The 18,727-nt window shown below is 44.4% G+C and overlaps 1 protein-coding gene across 1 annotated transcript; it reads left to right on the plus strand.

Annotated features, from left to right (window-relative positions):
• The first annotated feature begins 6,535 nt into the window (after positions 1-6,535).
• On the plus strand, positions 6,536-7,177 carry LOC138350591 (uncharacterized). Its single transcript, XM_069301614.1, has one exon. It carries the CDS (start codon positions 6,536-6,538, stop codon positions 7,175-7,177), a length of 642 nt encoding a protein of 213 aa, XP_069157715.1.
• The last annotated feature ends 11,550 nt before the right edge of the window (positions 7,178-18,727 follow it).

An 18,727-nucleotide genomic window follows, 5' to 3' on the forward strand; every position in this document is an offset into this window, starting at 1 on the left:
CCTGCACCATCCAATAGTCGCAACGATATGAAAGGTAATAAACGCCATGCCTATTACAATGACCCCAAACTGCGTACTTTGAAACGCACTGCCAGACGAGTTGGGCTTGCATATAGGGAAACACGTACGCCAGCAATGCTCAAGCTCTTTCAGAAAGCCCTAGCCAAGGCGAGGGAGCGCATGACAGAGCTCAGGCAAGATAACTGGGAAACTTTTGTTAACAGTCTTAACTCTCACACCCGCCTCAGCCAGGCATGGAAGGATATTAAAAGAATTAAAGGCGATAAGATCGGCCAAGTAGCACACCCTCACCCTCTACACAGAGTAAACGAGTTAGTCGATGCTTGGGCAACCACCTCTAGCTTCAATAGTCCTTCCCCAGACATACAGTTCAGATTAAATGCTGGTTACGGAGATCGAGAAAGGCTCGTTGACTTCATGCTCCACAAGGAAGATGAATGCAACGTGCCATTTACTGAGTTTGAATTACTCGCGGCCCTAAACAAAGGCAAAATAACATCCCCCGGTGAAGATGGTATCACTTATGAAATATTGCGTCTGCTCCCTTTAGTACCAGGGAATCCCCTGCTTGAGCTGTATAATATGAGCTATGTTAATGGGGAACTTCCTATCTCTTGGACCAACAGTATAATCATTCCAATTTCCAAGCCAAATCAAAAGAATGCTTTCCGCCCAATTGTCCTTACTAGCTGCATTTGCAAAACATTCGAGAGAATGGTCCTAAACCGTCTCCTCCATAGAATAAGAACCATGCTATCCCCCCAGATATATGGCTTCATGCATGGAAGGAGTGTGCATCATTGCATCACCACCTTTCTTACCCTGCACACTGAAAAGTCATATACCACCTTCCTAGATCTTAAGTCTGCCTTTGATATTGCAAATAGACATGTTATCTTGAGTGAGCTTGCAAGAATGAATATTCGTGGTCGGCTTCTTTGTTGGATCAGGGGTTAATTATCCAACAGGAAGTCATCTGTATTTTTCCAGGGGCATAGGAGTGTAACAAGAGACTTTGAACTAGGCACCCTGCAGGGTGGTGTCCTCAGTCCTACCTTATTTAATATCTTAATAAACACGCTGTTAAACTCTATACCGAGCAAACCCAACGTCCACATCATTAGCTATGCTGATGATATAATGATACACACCACTGGGTATGCTAACACGCAGAACACTCTTAACTCTGTATTAGACTCATGTCAGGACCCTAGGCTTAATTATCTCAGCAGAGAAAACAAAGATACTAAATCGGCGCCCACCCAGGCAGGGAGGAGCTGTTCGCAAGATGCAACTGTCTGATGGCTCCCAGCTTGACTATGTAAACAGATTCAAATACCTTGGCCTTGAGGTGCCACTGTATGGTCCTGTTGTATTCAGACTCTGTCGTCAGTATAAAGTGAGGCTCCGAGCTCTCAAGGCTGTTGCAGGTTATCACTCAGGCTATGGTGCCAATGTCAGAATTGTCAAAATGATGTACTTTGCATACATCAGATCTTTAGTGGATTATGCTGCACCTATGCTTGTTTTGATGCCTGAAAGAAAGCTTGCAGGGCTTGAAAAATTACAGAACGAAGCCTTGAGGATAATCCTTGGGTGCCCTCGTACCACAAAGATACTTAATATGAGAAAGGAACTTAATATTCTGAGAGTTGTTGATCGTGTTACTGAAATTAACTGTCAAATTGATATAAAAATGCTTAGGCTAACTCATCCTAATCCTTGCACACAAGCCCTCCAGAATTTCTTTATTAAAGATCAGCATTGTTCCAAATGGATAACAAAAACTGGAACTCACTCAGAATGTATCAGGTTCATGATTTGTACCAAGAGAAACAACAACGGCACTTTCCTGCACCGTGGGAGGTTACACCCTTTCCAGTTTTAATCCCTCCCTTTCCACCCAAGAAGCAAATTAGAGATCAGCCCAAGCTTCGTCTTGAGGCAAAGCTCAACGCCTTAAGCCATATTGATGCTCTGTCCACAGAGCATTCTCTCTCTCAAATTATATACACTGATGGTTCCCTACACCGCACCACGGGTGCAGCGGGAAGTGCAGTTGTCCTGACAATGGGCGATGGCCTATACTTTGAGTGGGGAGTCCGTATAAACAACTGGGCCTCTACCCTTCAGACTGAACTATTTGCCTTGATCCTTGCACTGAAATGTGTACAAGTCTCCAAACTTGATACATTAATTGTAAGTGACTCCTTATCATCCTTAAATGCTCTCAACTCTTTAAGACATAACTGTAACATGCTCGTGTCCGAAGCTAGACACAAATACAACAAAATTATTAAGGATGGTAACAGAGTCCATTTCATGTACTCACCTAGTTGTGTTTGCGGGGGTTGAGCTCTGGCTCTTTGGTCCCGCCTCTCAACCGTCAATCAACAGGTGTACAGATTCCTGAGCCTATCGGGCTCTGTCATATCTACACTTGAAACTGTGTATGGAGTCGGCCTCCACCACATCACTTCCTAATGCATTCCATTTGTCAACCACTCTGACACTAAAAAAGTTCTTTCTAATATCTCTGTGGCTCATTTGGGCACTCAGTTTCCACCTGTGTCCCCTTGTGCGTGTTCCCCTTGTGTTAAATAGACTGTCTTTATCTACCCTATCAATCCCCTTCAGAATCTTGAATGTGGTGATCATGTCCCCCCTAACTCTTCTGTCTTCCAGCGAAGTGAGGTTTAATTCCCGTAGTCTCTCCTCGTAGCTCATACCTCTCAGCTCGGGTACTAGTCTGGTGGCAAACCTTTGAACCTTTTCCAGTTTAGTCTTATCCTTGACTAGATATGGACTCCATGCTGGGGCTGCATACTCCAGGATTGGCCTGACATATGTGGTATACAAAGTTCTGAATGATTCTTTACACAAGTTTCTGAATGCCGTTCGTATGTTGGTCAGCCTGGCATATGCCGCTGATGTTATCCGCTTGATATGTGCTGCAGGAGACAGGTCTGGCGTGATATCAACCCCCAAGTCTTTTTCCTTCTCTGACTCCTGAAGAATTTCCTCTCCCAGATGATACCTTGTATCTGGCCTCCTGCTCCCTACACCTATCTTCATTACATTACATTTGGTTGGGTTAAACTCTAACAACCATTTGTTCGACCATTCCTTCAGCTTGTCTAGGTCTTCTTGAAGCCTCAAACAGTCCTCTTCTGTTTTAATCCTTCTCATAATTTTAGCATCGTCCGCAAACATTGAGAGAAATGAATCGATACCCTCCGGGAGATCATTTACATATATCAGAAACAAGATAGGACCGAGTACAGAGCCCTGTGCGACTCCACTGGTGACTTCACGCCAATCGGAGGTCTCACCCCTCACCGTAACTCTCTGCTTCCTATTGCTTAGATACTCCCTTATCCACTGGAGCACCTTACCAGCTACACCTGCCTGTCTCTCCAGCTTATGTACCAGCCTCGTATGCGGTACTGTGTCAAAGGCTTTCCGACAATCCAAGAAAATGCAGTCCGCCCAGCCCTCTCTTTCTTGCTTAATCTGTGTCACCTGATCGTAGAATTCTATCAAGCCTGTAAGGCAAGATTTACCCTCCCTGAATCCATGTTGGCGATTTGTCACGAAGTCTCTTCTCTCCAGATGTGTTACCAGGTTTTTTCTCACGATCTTCTCCATCACCTTGCATGGTATACAAGTCAAGGACACTGGCCTGTAGTTCAGTGCCTCTTGTCTGTCGCCCTTTTGTATATTGGGACCACATTCGCCGTCTTCCATATTTCTGGTAGGTCTCCCGTCTCTAGTGACTTACTATACACTATGGAGAGTGGCAAGCAAAGTGCCTCTGCACACTCTTTCAGTACCCATGGTGAGATCCCATCTGGACCAACAGCCTTTCTAATATCCAGATCCAGCAGGTGTCTCTTGACCTCCTCTCTCGTAATTTCGAACTCCTCCAAGGCCGCCTGGTTTACCTCCCTTTCTCCTAGCACAGTGACCTCACCCTGTTCTATTGTGAAGACCTCCTGAAACCTCTTGTTGAGTTCCTCACACACCTCTCTGTCATTCTCTGTATACCTGTCCTCGCCTGTTCTAAGTTTCAATACCTGTTCTTTCACTGTTGTTTTCCTTCTGATGTGACTGTGGAGTAGCTTTGGTTCGGTCTTGGCTTTGTTTGCTATATCATTTTCAAAATTTTTCTCTGCTTCTCTTCTCACCCTGACGTACTCATTCCTGGTTCTCTGGTATCTCTCTCTGCTTTCGGGTGTTCTGTTATTCCGGAAGTTCCTCCACGCCTTTTTGTTCAGTTTCTTCACTTCCATACATGCCCTATTATACCATGGATTCTTCTGTTGCTTCTCGGATTTTTCCCTTTGGGCCGGGATGAACCTGTTTACTGCCTCCTGACACTTTTGGGTAACATAGTCCATCATACCCTGTACAGACTTGTCTCTGAGGTCTGTGTCCCAAGGTATTTCACTTAGGGAACTTCTCATCTGTTCATAATTCCCTTTTCGGTATGCCAGCCTTTTGATTCCTAGTTCTTTTTGGGGGGAGATAAGTCCTAGCTCTACCAGGTACTCAAAGTTCAATACACTGTGGTCACTCATTCCCAAGGGCGCTTCCATCTTAACTTCCCTTATATCCCATTCATTTAGGGTAAATATCAAATCAAGCATTGCTGGTTCATCTTCTCCTCTCATTCTTGTTGGTTCTTTGGTGTGCTGGCTTAGAAAGTTTCTTGTTGCCACGTCCAGCAGCTTAGCTCTCCATGTCTCTGGTCCTCCATGCGGGTCTCTGTTCTTCCAATCAATCTTCCCATGGTTGAAGTCTCCCATAATTAGTAGTCCAGATCCATTCCTGCTAGCAACAGAAGCTGCTCTTTCTATTATGTTAATGGTGGCCATGTTGTTTCTATCATATTCCTGTCTAGGTCTTCTGTCATTTGGTGGTGGATTATATATGACTGCGACTATAATTTTTTTCCCTCCATTTGTTACAGTACCTGCTATGTAGTAATAATAATAATAATAATAATAATAATCTTTATTTAGGTAAGGTACATACATAAAGAGATTTACAAAGTTTGTTGGCTTTATAGATAGAGCTAGTACATACAATGCCTAAAGCCACTATTACGCAAAGCGTTTCGGGCAGGAAAAACATTAATGACTACAGCTTAAAACTAATGGGTAAAAAGAAAAGATGTGATGAGTACATATAAAAAATAGAGGTAAAAGAGGGGGGAACATTGTTGAAAAAGCAGCACAAATACAATTACAAATTATTTCAGAAAAGTCACTGAAACCTTCACAGCCCTGAATATCCATCTCCATGTGGTCCATTCAACAAGATCTTGTAGATCTGAGGCAAAGTGAAATTGACACCAGTAATTCCATCTATCATCATACTATCATGCAAGAGGAACCACACATCTATGGATCATCCAATAAAATCAGCAGACTTCAACATGTTACTACTGCTCGGCTAAGACTCGGTTACAAGTATCTCTGGGAATTCTCATTATCTGCTGATGTAGACCTGACCAAATGTAAACTGTGTCAACAAAATTATTCGCACACCCTCCGTCACTATGTGATGGAGTGCGAAAAGATACGTGAATTTAGAGACAATTCTATAACCAATGTTCCAGCGATGTGTCAATATTTCATTCAAAATGATCTGCTACCAGAAATTTTAGCCAAATATCCCCAGTTTGCTAACTGTAGGTAGTAACTAAGTGATTGTAACCTATCCACCGCTGCCCACTGGATGGGGGGCGGTGTGCAGGACAAACATATAAATTTTGACACTAGCTCTCCACATATGTCAGTTGCTTAATTTAGAACCTGTACTTGAGGTCGATCTCGAACCCATTGTTGATGTGACGACTTATATTGAATTTTGTAACTAGCTCATCAAGATTGTAACTTGCTTAGCTAAATGAATTGTGGGGTTCAGTCCCTGAGCCCATTATGTACCTCTGTAACCCTTTCCACTACCGCCCACAAGATGGGTATGGGGTGCATAATAAATGAACTAAACTAAAAATAATAAAGTAAAAGACCGATAACAAAAAGAGGACCCAAGAAGAAAAGTGAACTGGAGACCAGGAAAAGAAAACTCCCCTACTGGGAGTCTTACTAGAAATATTAAGTGGGAGAAGGGGATACTGCTACGCTTTCCACACAACCGGGGCAGGCTGCTCCGTCTCCTCCTGCACCTTCAAGCTCTACTGCCCGCGCTGCCACAAGCAACACCCTGCCTACGGCCCGTGCCCCCAAGCACAACCTCGAGTCACCACTGCCAAGGAGAAGCGTTCCCGTCGCCCCCCACAGGCCAGGGGCAGGAAGAAAGACACACGTCACAACGCCAGTGGACACAGACGCAATTGATGCTTTCCTGGTGGGTTACCCCCTCTGGGACTATGTCGTGGGAGGCTTTTGGGGGGGGGGGGTTCCTACTCGATTACGAGGGGGCGCGGACTCCCCTCTCCTCTCGTAACCCCCCAGCAACTACGGCCTTGCCACATATAGTGGGGCCTATGCTCGACAAGGAACTGAGCCTGGGGCACATAGCGGGCCCCTTCGAGGTCCCCCCATTTGAGAACTTCAAGTGTTCTCCCATAGCCCTGAGAGAGAAGTCAATGCCGGGCAAATACAGGCTCCTGCACAACCTCAGCTACCCCTATACCTCTGAGAGCGTGAACGCCAACATCCTGCGGGAGACGACAACAGTGACCTACCAGTCCATCAACGACGCGGTGGCCTTGGTGGTCAGACGCTCGCCAGGGGCACACTTGACGAAGTGCGACATAGCAGAGGCGTTTCGGATCGTCCTGGTCCACCCCAGCGACTACCACCTACTCGGCTTCGCCTACGGGGGGCGGTACTACTACGAGAAGATGCTCAGCATGGGGGCTGCACCCTCCTGCAGGATCTTCGAGACGTTCTCCAGCGCCCTGCAATGGCTCCTCGCGGAGAAGTTCGGCGTGCGGGATGTCGTGAAGGTGCTGGACGACTTCCTCTTCGTGAGTTCTACCTACAACGAGTGCTTGCGGAGCCTACGGGTGTTCACTGCTCTCTGCGAGCACCTAGGCGTTCCCTTGGCCCCCACAAGACCGAGGGCCCCTGCCCCTGCCTCACCTTCCATGGACTTGAAATCGACGCCCGACGTATGGAGATAAGGCTGCCGGACGACAAGAGGATGAAGTACATGGTGCAGTGGAAGATGCCCTAGGGGCCGAGAGCCTCCTCTACGGGACCTGCAGGGGATTATCGGCAAACTGCAATTTGCCACGACAGTCATACCGGGGGGACGGGCCTTCCTCCGACGACTCCACCCGCTCACACAAGGTGTACAAAGTCCCTCACGCCTCTGCCTGCTGGACGCGGAGGCGAAGCTCGACTTGGGAGCCTGGCACACTTTCCTTGGCGCATTTAATGGGATAACGGTTTTTCCACCAGACGTTGGATGGGGGTGCGCCACGTCCCTCGTGATGTGTGCGGATGCTTTCTCCAAGGGTTACGGACTCACACTCGAGCGACCCGGTTCAGGGGTACCTGGCCTACGGCCTGGAGCCGGCTCAACATTGCGGTTCTCGAACTTTACCCCTTCTACATGGGGATATCCATCTTTGCACCAGTGTTAGCAAACAAGAGGCTTGTGTGTAGGTCCGACAACGCTGCTGTGGTAAATGTGCTGCAATCTATGTCAGCCAGGTGCCCCCTCCTCATGCAACTGGTCCGGCCACTGGCGATCCTCCTGCTCACCCATAATATTACGCTTCTTCCCTCACACCTCCTGGGCAAGTTAAACGGGGTTTGTGACGCTCTTTCCCGGTTGCAGGTACTGCCGCCCTCGTTCCTGCGAGACGCAGGACTCGCCGAGAAGCCAACCGCCATCTCGCAACACCTTCTGCCCTGCAACTTCACCCTGAAATTGTAAGGACCCTGCTCGACTCCCTGCAGCCCGCGACACGGCGCACATATCAACATAAGTGGGCGGAGTACGTGGCGTACGTATCGGCCGACAGGAGACGGAAGTGTCCCTTCGAGGCCTCGTCCTCGACCCTGGCGAACTTCCTGCAGTCGCTGCTGCCTCGGGGCTTGGCTTTCCGCTCTCTCAGCGCTTACCTCGCGGCGATCGCCTTCATGTTCAAGCTGCATGGTAGGGAGGATCCTACTCGCCAGTTCCTAGTCACACAACTGCTTAAGGGAGCGCGCAACAAGGCTCAACAGCTCCCCACACGATGATTGCCCGTGACCAGACGACTACTGGGGGCCCTGCGAGGTGTCTGCTGCTCGACTTACGAGAAGACCTGCTACCGAGCGCTCTTCTCCCTCGCCTTCTACGCCTGCCTCCAGCCAAGGAAGGTGACCTATGCGGGGAAGGGGCAACGCACACTACGCTTGGACCAGATAACTTCATCACGGACAAGGATCAACAACGCGTTTGCCTCCTACAAGCACAGTGCAGGTCGTACCCCCACTTTAAACCTGAGTGCAGACCCCTACAGCAAGTACTGGTCGGTCCATGCCATGGCGAACTACATAGGGCGACGGGGCATGGAACCAGGACCTATATTCCTAGACGAAACGGGCGCCCCGGTCACCAGACAAGATTTCACAAGGGTGCTCCGTGCTGCCATTCGAGCACTAGGACTGCCTCCAAACGATTATGCACTTCACTCCTTGAGAATTGGCAGGGTCACGCAGATGTCCAAGGATGGCCTGGCGCCGGCAGTAATCAGAGCAGTCGGCAGGTGGAAAAGCGATGCGTTCCACTCCTACGTCAGGCAAGACGTCATTCCACTACCTAGATAAGTTACTTCTGCGGCCAGCTGGCACCTCGCCTTTCGGGGGGGTGGGGAACCGGCTGCGCTGGCCTGCAGAGTGGGGGTGCTGCGCAGGATCCCCAAGTCTAGGGCTGCCCGCAGCTACTTACCATATGTCAAGTGCACACTTGTAGTGCAAGTTGGGGGTTGCAGACTTTACATGTAACCTAGGCACTAGCATATCATTACCCCTGGAAATTCTTATCTATCTTTTCTATGCCTTCTGTGTATACAGAATATATTTTATACATACTATACTGGCTGTGCCACTCAATTAACTCTGGTGTTGTCTTTAATTATAGCATTAAGCTGATTGTGAGTACTGCAACATTGCTTTGGCTAACTGGCACTAGGAACTGTTAATTATGTGCCACGACTTATTTCTTTAGTAACATTGCTTTGGCTAACTGCCACTAGGCTCTGTTAATAATGTGCTACGACTTATTTCTTTAGTTGCATCTTTGCAGTACTGGCATTCTACTCAATCATGTTATACGACATCATTTATATTGTGGTACAGCAGTTGCTCTGTATAATTTAATTAATAAATAAGGTCCCCCCATTCTGGCTTGTGTTTTTCTCCCCCGATCAGAAATGGCCACTGCTTATTTGAAATAAGTGGGGGAATTCTGGGAAGGAGAAAAAACATTTATGCAGCGCTCCGTGAGAGCTGTGCGCGCGGTGGGGGGAGGGGGGGCCGCATATTTAAGCAAACGCATGAGGAGTCTCTCCCTCAGTTACGCTCCAGCTTAGGTCCGCTTCGCTTGAAACACCCGCCCTCCACCCTTGACTGCAGAACATCTATGCCCATTAGAGCTCCTCACGTTTTCTTTTATGCACATTTTTCTACTATAAGGAATTTTGGGGGGTGCTGCGCCGGATCCCTAAGTCTAGAGCTGCCCGCAGCTACTTACCATATGTCAAGTGCACACTTGTAGTGCAAGTTGGGGGTTGCAGACTTTACATGTAACCTAGGCACTAGCATATCATTACCCCTAGAAATTCTTATCTATCTTTTCTATGCCTTCTGTGTATACAGAATATATTTTATACATACTGTACTGGCTGTGCCACTCAATTAACTCTGGTGTTGTCTTTAATTATAGCATTAAGCTGATTGTGAGTACTGCAACATTGCTTTGGCTAACTGGCACTAGGCACTGTTAATAATGTGCTACGACTTATTTCTTTAGTAACATTGCTTTGGCTAACTGCCACTAGGCTCTGTTAATAATGTGCTACGACTTATTTCTTTAGTTGCATCTTTGCAGTACTGGCATTCTACTCAGTCATGTTATACGACATCATTTATATTGTGGTACAGCAGGTTGCTCTGTATACATTAATTAATAAATAAGGTCCCCTTATTCTGGCTTGTGTTTTTCTCCCCGATCAGAAATGCATGCACATGACTGTAAAGCTGCCACCCATTTGGGTGGGTGTGGAGCAAGACTAATAACTGTGTGACTCATCATAGATAAGAACACTGTTTTTCCCAAAAACGGTGGGTTTTCTGAGGAAGAGAAAACGTATGTCTGGAAGCTGACTTTAACCACCCAAGCTGCGCGCACAACAGGCCGAGGTTATATAAGCTCGGCCTGCAGACTGCGTGGCCCCTCTTCCCGACATGCAAGCAGCTGCTCACTTATAAAACGTAAACACAGAAGTTTAGACTACTCAACTGTTCCCCCAACATGGACACTACACCAGTTCCTATCGACAACGACTCAGAGCGACCCATCTGGGGCGTCCTGGCCTTCTCAACATCTAAGGTACCCCCCCCCCCACCTTTTTCACTTGTCCGGGTTTTTTCCGCTAAAGTTCTGCTCTGTTTGGTAGTTACCTTACTTTGCTACAGACTAGTTTCCTGGAAGATCTTTTTCTCTTCCTTTCCCCTCTAGTCACTCCTATTCCCTGTGCCAGTGTTCCTTTTCAGAGTTTTCCGCAGGGTATCACCCTGGCTTTATTATTTAATGACAGTTGCCCAGTTCGCTTCCGGAAAATGTCCCCCTCCTCTTACAAACTAATTCCAGCAGTACCCTTAAGGGGTAGGTTCCTTGCCCGTCACGTTCATACTGCATGCCCGTTTTTGCCCACCCTTACTGCCGTAATACTTCCAGAACCGACTACGGAAGGCGCACAAGGTACACCATTGATGAACAAGGAAAAGAGATGGAGCCCGAGGGCAGACTACTGCACCCATGAAGTCGACACCACCCTCACCGATGGGGGGCGGGCCGCAGCGACAACGACGGACACAGGGTCGACCCTGGGGAGTCGGCCTCGGTGAAGGTGGCTTCCCACACCCGCCCTGGGGCCGGCCTTACAGGATTGGTCTCTGTGAGGGCGGGCTCCAGCAATGACCAGTCTTACGACATGGTGCACAGCACCCCTACTTGGGTGTATTTTCCCCTGCTGTACGATCACCTCACAAGGACATTGCATGGGGACACCTTGTCCTCTACGCTCTGGATCGTCGCGATGATGCCCCGTCGGCCTCACCAAGGACGCTGTTTAACTTGCAGTATGTTAACTGCCTAGTAGAACGGCTAGTTTAACTTTTAACTGTAAACAGTTTAACTGGGTTTGGTACCTTTTTCAGTCGGGAGGAACCTGGCTGTTTTTATTGCCCTCTCCTGGGATGCGGGCACGGTTGCTGTCACAGGAACGAGAGGCCATATCCTTAGTTAAAGGTTGGCGAGGCACACTCGCCTTGTAAGGTCTAGTTGGTGGGCTCTTGCCTCTCTATGCTCATATGGCACCTCGCGATGGCTTCAGCAAGGAAGCTGTTTCATTTGTAGCATCTGTCTAGTAGACCCGGTTTGGTAACTTTTTCAGTCAGGGAAACCTGTCACAGGCACGGTTACAGCCACAGCGCGAGTAGTCACATTCCTAGTTACAGCCGCCAGCCGCCGCTCGCCCTTCGGGGTTGGGGGTTCCGCGACGGTGGCCCTCACGGGATGGGGGGTGCTCCGCCGGAACCCCCAAAGTGATAAGCCTGTAGATAGCTAAGAAATATTACCATGAATTGTAATTAGTGTAATTCAATTAATGCAACTTTCAATTACTAACTATAGATGTAGTTATTAATTGTAATTGATTTACTACTTTACCATTATAATGATTATTCATTATAATTATTCTTTAATACTTTGTTATGCATTAGTCAATAATTATTTATCATTCATCGTAATTAGCTATTTGATTCATTAAAAATAATTGCTTATCATTATACTATTTATTATTATTATTTATATAATAATAATTAATTTATTATTTATTAATTTATTATATATTATTAATTTATTATTTATTAATTTACTATATATTATTAATTTATTAATTATTAATTTATTATTTATTAATTTATTATTTACCATTATAAAATAAACAAGTCCCCAATCTGAGCACGTTTTCTTCCAACCTCAGAAAGTAAAGTGCCTTGTATAGTGACTGTTGTGAGCCTCTTGTTGAATCACTTGACACAAAAGATTATTGATGTGTGTATTTGTGTGGGTGATTAAATATGTATGTGTATGTATATATGTATACGTATGTATATGTACATGTATGCATGAGTATGTGTACATGTATGTATAACATTAATAATTATGTAACTAGCGTCAAAAGATTGTTATTTGCTTAGCTAAACGAACTAGAGGGTTCAGTTCCTGAACCGATTATGTGCCTCTGTAATCCTTTACACCACCGCCCACGGGATGGGTATGGGGTGCATAATAAAGAAAGAAATTGAATTGGTTAATGAAGATAAAACTAAGTTTGAATGTAGAAATCTGATGCCTATTATATTGAAAATAAACGGTAAAAATATAGGTTTAATATATAAATATTTAGGCACCTATATGTTGGATATACCCATGAGAGTTTGGAAGCTGAGATGAACAGACTGTTGGGTCAGTGTCGGAAGAGATTACAATAACCTCTGAAGGCCTTGGCATGCTGTGGAAAGGAAGTGGGAGTCCCTGTGCTACGAATAATATTCATGAGTACTGTAAGATCTCTTATTGATTGTGCTGCACCTGTCATTTCTTGTTTTGGTAAAGGTAGGATGCCGGGCAAGTTTCAGAAGGTACAAAATTAAGCCATGAGAATAATCTTAGGATTCCCAAGAAATGCTGTGATTAAGATAATGATGATGGAATTGAATCTGAAGAGTATTGGGGATACAATTTCAGAAATAAATGTAGCCTCTGCCATTAGATTAATGAGAGATGGGGGAGCTAATGTGTTGTAATCCACAAGTTAGTAGGGATTATTAGCTAGAGGATCATTACTACAACACTTAACGAATGATGATTGGAAGTATATGTTAAGTAGACAGACTATGGATCACATATCCAAGAAAGGTCAAAGGGATTAAGACCGCAGCTGTTAGCTAACTAATAATTCCTGGAAAGAGGACTCAGGCTTCTAAGAACAAGGTTACCCCTTCTAGGGATAAGGTTAATCGGATTATACCTTCTTTAAGAGGCGTGGTGAAATGTTTGAGGCCATGGCTGACTGGAGACAGTCTGGTTGTGGGAGTGGAACTGGCAAGTCCTCCGGGGTCTCCGTTTGTGGCAGCAGCGAAGTGTAGCAGACAGCTTTGCGAGAGCCTGATGTGATCTTAGTGACCAAGTTAAGTCTGCAGTATGTGAGTATTGAATGTAAGACTAACCGGGTGTGAAGCGTTGTAGCAATTATTCAGTATTAGGGACTTAGGCGGAAGTTACGAGTGCAAGTGGTGACCGCGGAGGTCAAATGGTTTATGGTTATTGAAAGTGTATTGACCTAATAGAGTATGTTAATTAATATAGTATTATTTGTCAGAGTCTATTCTTTGTAATTAAATGACAAAACCCGACGGCCTTTAAATACCTTCCATATGTTCATTCATTGTGTTCCAGTATAAACCTAGTGGTACGCCTCAAGGGTCTGGTGTGTGTACGAGTACACGGTGGTGGGAACGGTTGCTGAGGCAAGGTGTTATGTGTTGTGAGATCGGTGTTCGGAATGAACCGGGGTTCAGCGTCACGACATATTTGGTGGCAGCGCAAACAGGTTTTGGAACACTTTGAGAGATGAAGGAAGTGTGTTACTGGTTTAGTTGGTGAGGTAATGTTCGGGAATTGGTAGACGTCGGGTTGTGTTGAGAACGGTGGTTACTAGACGGAGGAAAGAAAGGTCAGGTGAGACCAGGTCAGAGGGGTTAGTTAATTAAAGGGACTAGGCCATTGTGGGGCACATGTGGGGTTTATTTCTTTCCAGATTCCCACAACGAGAGGCTGCTAAGATGCAAGTCTGGATCACTGAATCATCGGGAGGCAAAACAAGTTCAGTGTTCGTAGTGCGGATTATACAAAGTGGCGAGGTAAACTAGCGCGGGTGAATGTGAGCCAGCGTGGGCCATGTGCGGCCATGTGCGGACCAAACAATGGGTGGGCCAATTAAGCGAGCCGCACCTTGGAGTTTGTTTTATATCGTCGGTATGTTGAGCTATGTTATGTATGGGTGACTTTAATGCTCGTCACACTGCTCTTGGTGACGTTCAGTGTAACAATAATGGAAGGGTCTTCTTGAAATACCTTAATGATCATAATATTACTGTGTATGATACTGATAAACAGACCCATTTATTGGGGGGTAGACTGGATTATGTGATTGGATACAGCCTAGTAGATAGCAACGTCAACGTTAAGCTCATCCCAGAACTAGTAAGTGATCATTTTGCAATATATTGTGAATACAATGTAGCGAATATTAGGTCCAATCCTCATCCTAGAGTTAAAATTAACATTCCAGACAATCTTAAACAGCACTTTAAGGCTTATGTACATAAGTGGTACACTGGGTATACACCTATATCAGTGGACCACTTTTACAATGATCTTGTCAGTATCATTACCAGTTATTATGATACCTGGGTTAAATCAAGGAAAAAAAAGAACACTCGTTCTTCCTCATGGACAGAGGATCCTATTATTATTGCAGAGCGAGCTAAAGTGCTTCAGCTTGCTGACTCTTATAAACGAGACAAAACAGCTGACAATTTACTTGCATTCCTTAATGCCAACAGAGATTTTCGCGAGCTTAAGGGTCAAGTTAAGAACACATATTGGGAACAATTCCTACAAGGTATCAATAGAACTACAACATTATCAGAAATGTGGAACAAAATTAAAAACATTACCAAACCTTCAGCCCCAGTTCAGCTTCATCATACTCCTGCAGAATATGCTGACATGCTCCTAGCTCAATGGTCTAGTGTCTCACAAATTTCTTCCTTACCCCCAGATATACAGCAGCATTTAAGACATACCAACATTAACAGAAACTTTAATATTGAAATAGCACGCTCCTCACCAGATTTAACAGATCAGTTTCCTATAACCCCCTTTGAATTAACATCAGCATTAGGAAAACCTAAGCAAACTGCCCCTGGTGAGGATAATATAACTTATAACATCTTGAGCTTACTGAATGATGTCCCTAGCCACCCTCTGCTTGACCTCTATCAAATGAGTCTCTCACAAGGTATCTTGCCAAAGAATTGGACACAAAGTCTCATAATACCAATTCCTAAACCTAACTCTAAAAAATTCAGACCCATTTCCCTTACATCTTGCATGTGTAAAGTCTTGGAGAGAATTGTTCTCAATCGTGTCATGTTTCAGGTCAAAGAAAAACTGGCCCCAAACCTATATGGGTTCATGCCCAAGTGTAGCACACAAACATGCTTTGCTGAATATTTTGTAAACTCCCAGGATGGGACACAGGCAGCCTTTATTGACCTAAAGTCAGCTTTCGATGTAGCGAATGGTGAAATAATATTAGAGCAACTTGCTGAATTTGGAATCAAAGGTAATCTTCTGAGTTGGATAAAGAGCTACCTATCCAACAGGCGTGCTAGTGTCCTATTTAAAGGAGTTAAAAGTACAAGAACAGATGCATTCGAACTAGGCACTCCTCAAGGTGGTGTCCTAAGCCCTATGCTCTTCAATATACTTATGCACAAACTTATCCATGACATACCTGTACAACCTATGGAAACTGTTATATGTTATGCTGATGATATTTGTATTATGGCACACAGTAAACCAAGGTTACAAGTGTTACTTGATGCATTCTCCAAGAAAGTAGTAGAATGTGGCCTCATAATCTCTGTTGATAAAACAAGGGTTCTTATTCCCCATTCTCTTCATGCTAACTATACTATTAATGGAGTGCCCGTGGAGACTTGTGAGTCTTATAAATATCTTGGAGTCGAGGTTAATGATACAAATCTCGTCAGCAACCTGCGTAAAAAACTAGTTGAGCGTCTTAAACCTCTCAAAACTCTTGTTGGCAAAGGATTTGGCATTAACATAAAATATGCTCGTAGTTTTTATATTGCCTTTATACGATCTGTTGTTGATTATTATGCCTTGCATCTTCTTAATTTTTCTCCTAAACAATTACAAGGCCTAGATGTAGTACAGAATGATGCCATGCGCATCATCCTGGGTTGTCCTAGAACTGTCAGAATTGTTAACATGAGAAAGGAACTAAACTTACCTTCCATTTACGAAAGAATAGTTCTACTTAGTACTATGTTTTGCGCCAAAACTTTGAAAAATAATGGTCCCCCCAGCTCTATTCAAATTAAATTAAGATCCATTCTAAACAATTCTGACTGTTCCCTCAATCCGCCGCAAAAAGCTCCCTACAGTGTGTGGCTCAGTTGTTGTGCCTATAATCTTCAGAAACTGAATGTATCTCTTAACCCTGATAAAACTGTTCACTATATTCCCCCTTGGAAAGATGTGGAGGTCTCTCTGCATTATACTCCCATCAGTGTAAAACAAATGTATAACACTGACATTTTGAGATGTATAACATTAGAAGCTATTGACAGTCATCTTCAAATTCTCAAACCGACTGAATCCTATGCCTTTACTGATGGCTCTGTGCAGTTAGTCACTGGTAGAAAAGGTTGTGCATGTGCAGTGTATAAAGGGAATGAAATGATCATGACTAGTACACAGAGATTGAACAACTGGGCAAGTACGACACAGACCGAGCTATTGGGTATTTATCTAGCCACTGAATACCTTAAGCTCAATGGTGGTGGAGTGATATTCTGTGACTCTAAAAGTGCTCTGCAGTCCTTAAATAACCCATCACAATATACGTCGGAAGTAGCTTGTAATATTAAATGGAATGTAATTTTTGCCAATGATAATAACTCTTGTATAAAATTTGTGTGGATCCCATCCCATGTTGGAGTTGGAAAACATGACTTTGTAAATCAATTGGCCAATGAGGCTTGCAGGAAAGAAAACATTGATTATGACTTTGGACTATCTAATGCAGTTATTAGAAACATACAAATTAAAGAAATTAATTCAGATTTAGAAGAACTAAGAAATGCCCAGAGACCTGAAAGCTGCAGTATTAAAAGTTATGACAAGTTTTGTAATAATAGGTATTTGTATGGTCAGCACAGTAACCGGACCAGGCAATGTGATGTAGTCATTGCGCGAATTCGCCTTGGCTATAGACACATCTGGCAGGTTAGTGAGGCTGAGCCACTACCAGAATATTCAGATTGTAAACTCTGTGATAAACCTTTAATGCATTCACTAGAACACTATATTGATGAATGTGAAACCGTAAAGGACTTTAGACCTCCTGGCCTATTGTACCACCAACTGTGTAACTATTTTATTGACTCAGGTGTTCTGGACGACATCCTAACAATTTACCCAAAATTTGCTTGTCCATTTTAAAGAATGAAGAACAATTTTTATTTATATTACTTCTAAGCTGTATCACTTATGAACCCATCCCTGCCCTTGTGTGGCAGTGCACAATAGAAAGTTGTTTTCACGTATCCATACATTAAAACATTGATTGTAACAATGATATATATGTGCTTCAGCCTACAGTTTAGACCTATTGTCTTATGTATGACCCTCTGTCCTGCGTGACAGTGAATACTAGCATTATCCTCACTTTAATAAGACCTATCAAAATCCTCAGATTAGGCAAAATTGTAATTAATTTTGTCAATAAAGATAATAATAATAAGGTATGTTGATAATAGCGAAAAACCGTTGCTAAGGACAAATCAAGCGTGAAAACTACGTAATTTGAAGTTAATTAAATTTCATGTAAAGTGTATATCGAATATTTTAAGGATAATGAAATATTACCTAAAGTACTGCACGAGTTCCTGCGTTGTCAGACGTAGATACAGAAAAAAGGCGCAGTGAATTATGGACGCCTGGGCAAAGCGAGCGATGCGTAATTTGCCGTCTGGGGATCGACGTCTAGTGTACCGTGCAAAGGTCCATGGAGATTTTTTGTTGGTACAGGTAGCATTATTGAGGTGTTACCGTGGGACACGGGGAATGTATTGGCGTTTGGACGCCGAGTGTAGTGTATGGTTGTGTATTGGCGTTTGTACGCCGGGGTGTGTAGTGTAATGCACGTGTAGTGGCTTATTAAATGCCAGCATAATGCATGGTATTTACTGCAGTGAAATGTGCATGTTTTGACTATTGATATTATGGATGTAGTATAGTGCATGACATTGTTGGCATTGTAGCACCAAGGTGAAACATGTGTAGCTGTTACGACCCTGGGTTCCTCAGTGAAAACCAGAGGTCAAATCGAGCTAAATAAATTACTCTTATTATTTGGTGCGCTTGTCGAGGTTCATTCCTATCTTCCTTGCCAGACGTAAGACGAATCTTGTTTCTCACAGAGCATTCAGACTCGTGAGCTTGTTGTGGAATAAGTATAACCATGTAGTAATTATTAACTATTCTTAGAACTATTAAAGTAACCAGTTTTACGTCGAGGAAAAGTGGTAATGTTTACAAGCGCCACGATCACCTGTTGTCTCCCCGGCAACGG

Source organism: Procambarus clarkii, chromosome 46 (genome assembly GCF_040958095.1).
Source record: "Procambarus clarkii isolate CNS0578487 chromosome 46, FALCON_Pclarkii_2.0, whole genome shotgun sequence".
Lineage (NCBI taxonomy): Eukaryota > Metazoa > Arthropoda > Malacostraca > Decapoda > Cambaridae > Procambarus > Procambarus clarkii.

Excerpts from the sequence above, each read along its gene's own strand:
- LOC138350591 (XM_069301614.1), top strand. The coding sequence starts at position 6,536 with ATGCTCGACAAGGAACTGAGCCTGGGGCACATAGCGGGCCCCTTCGAG.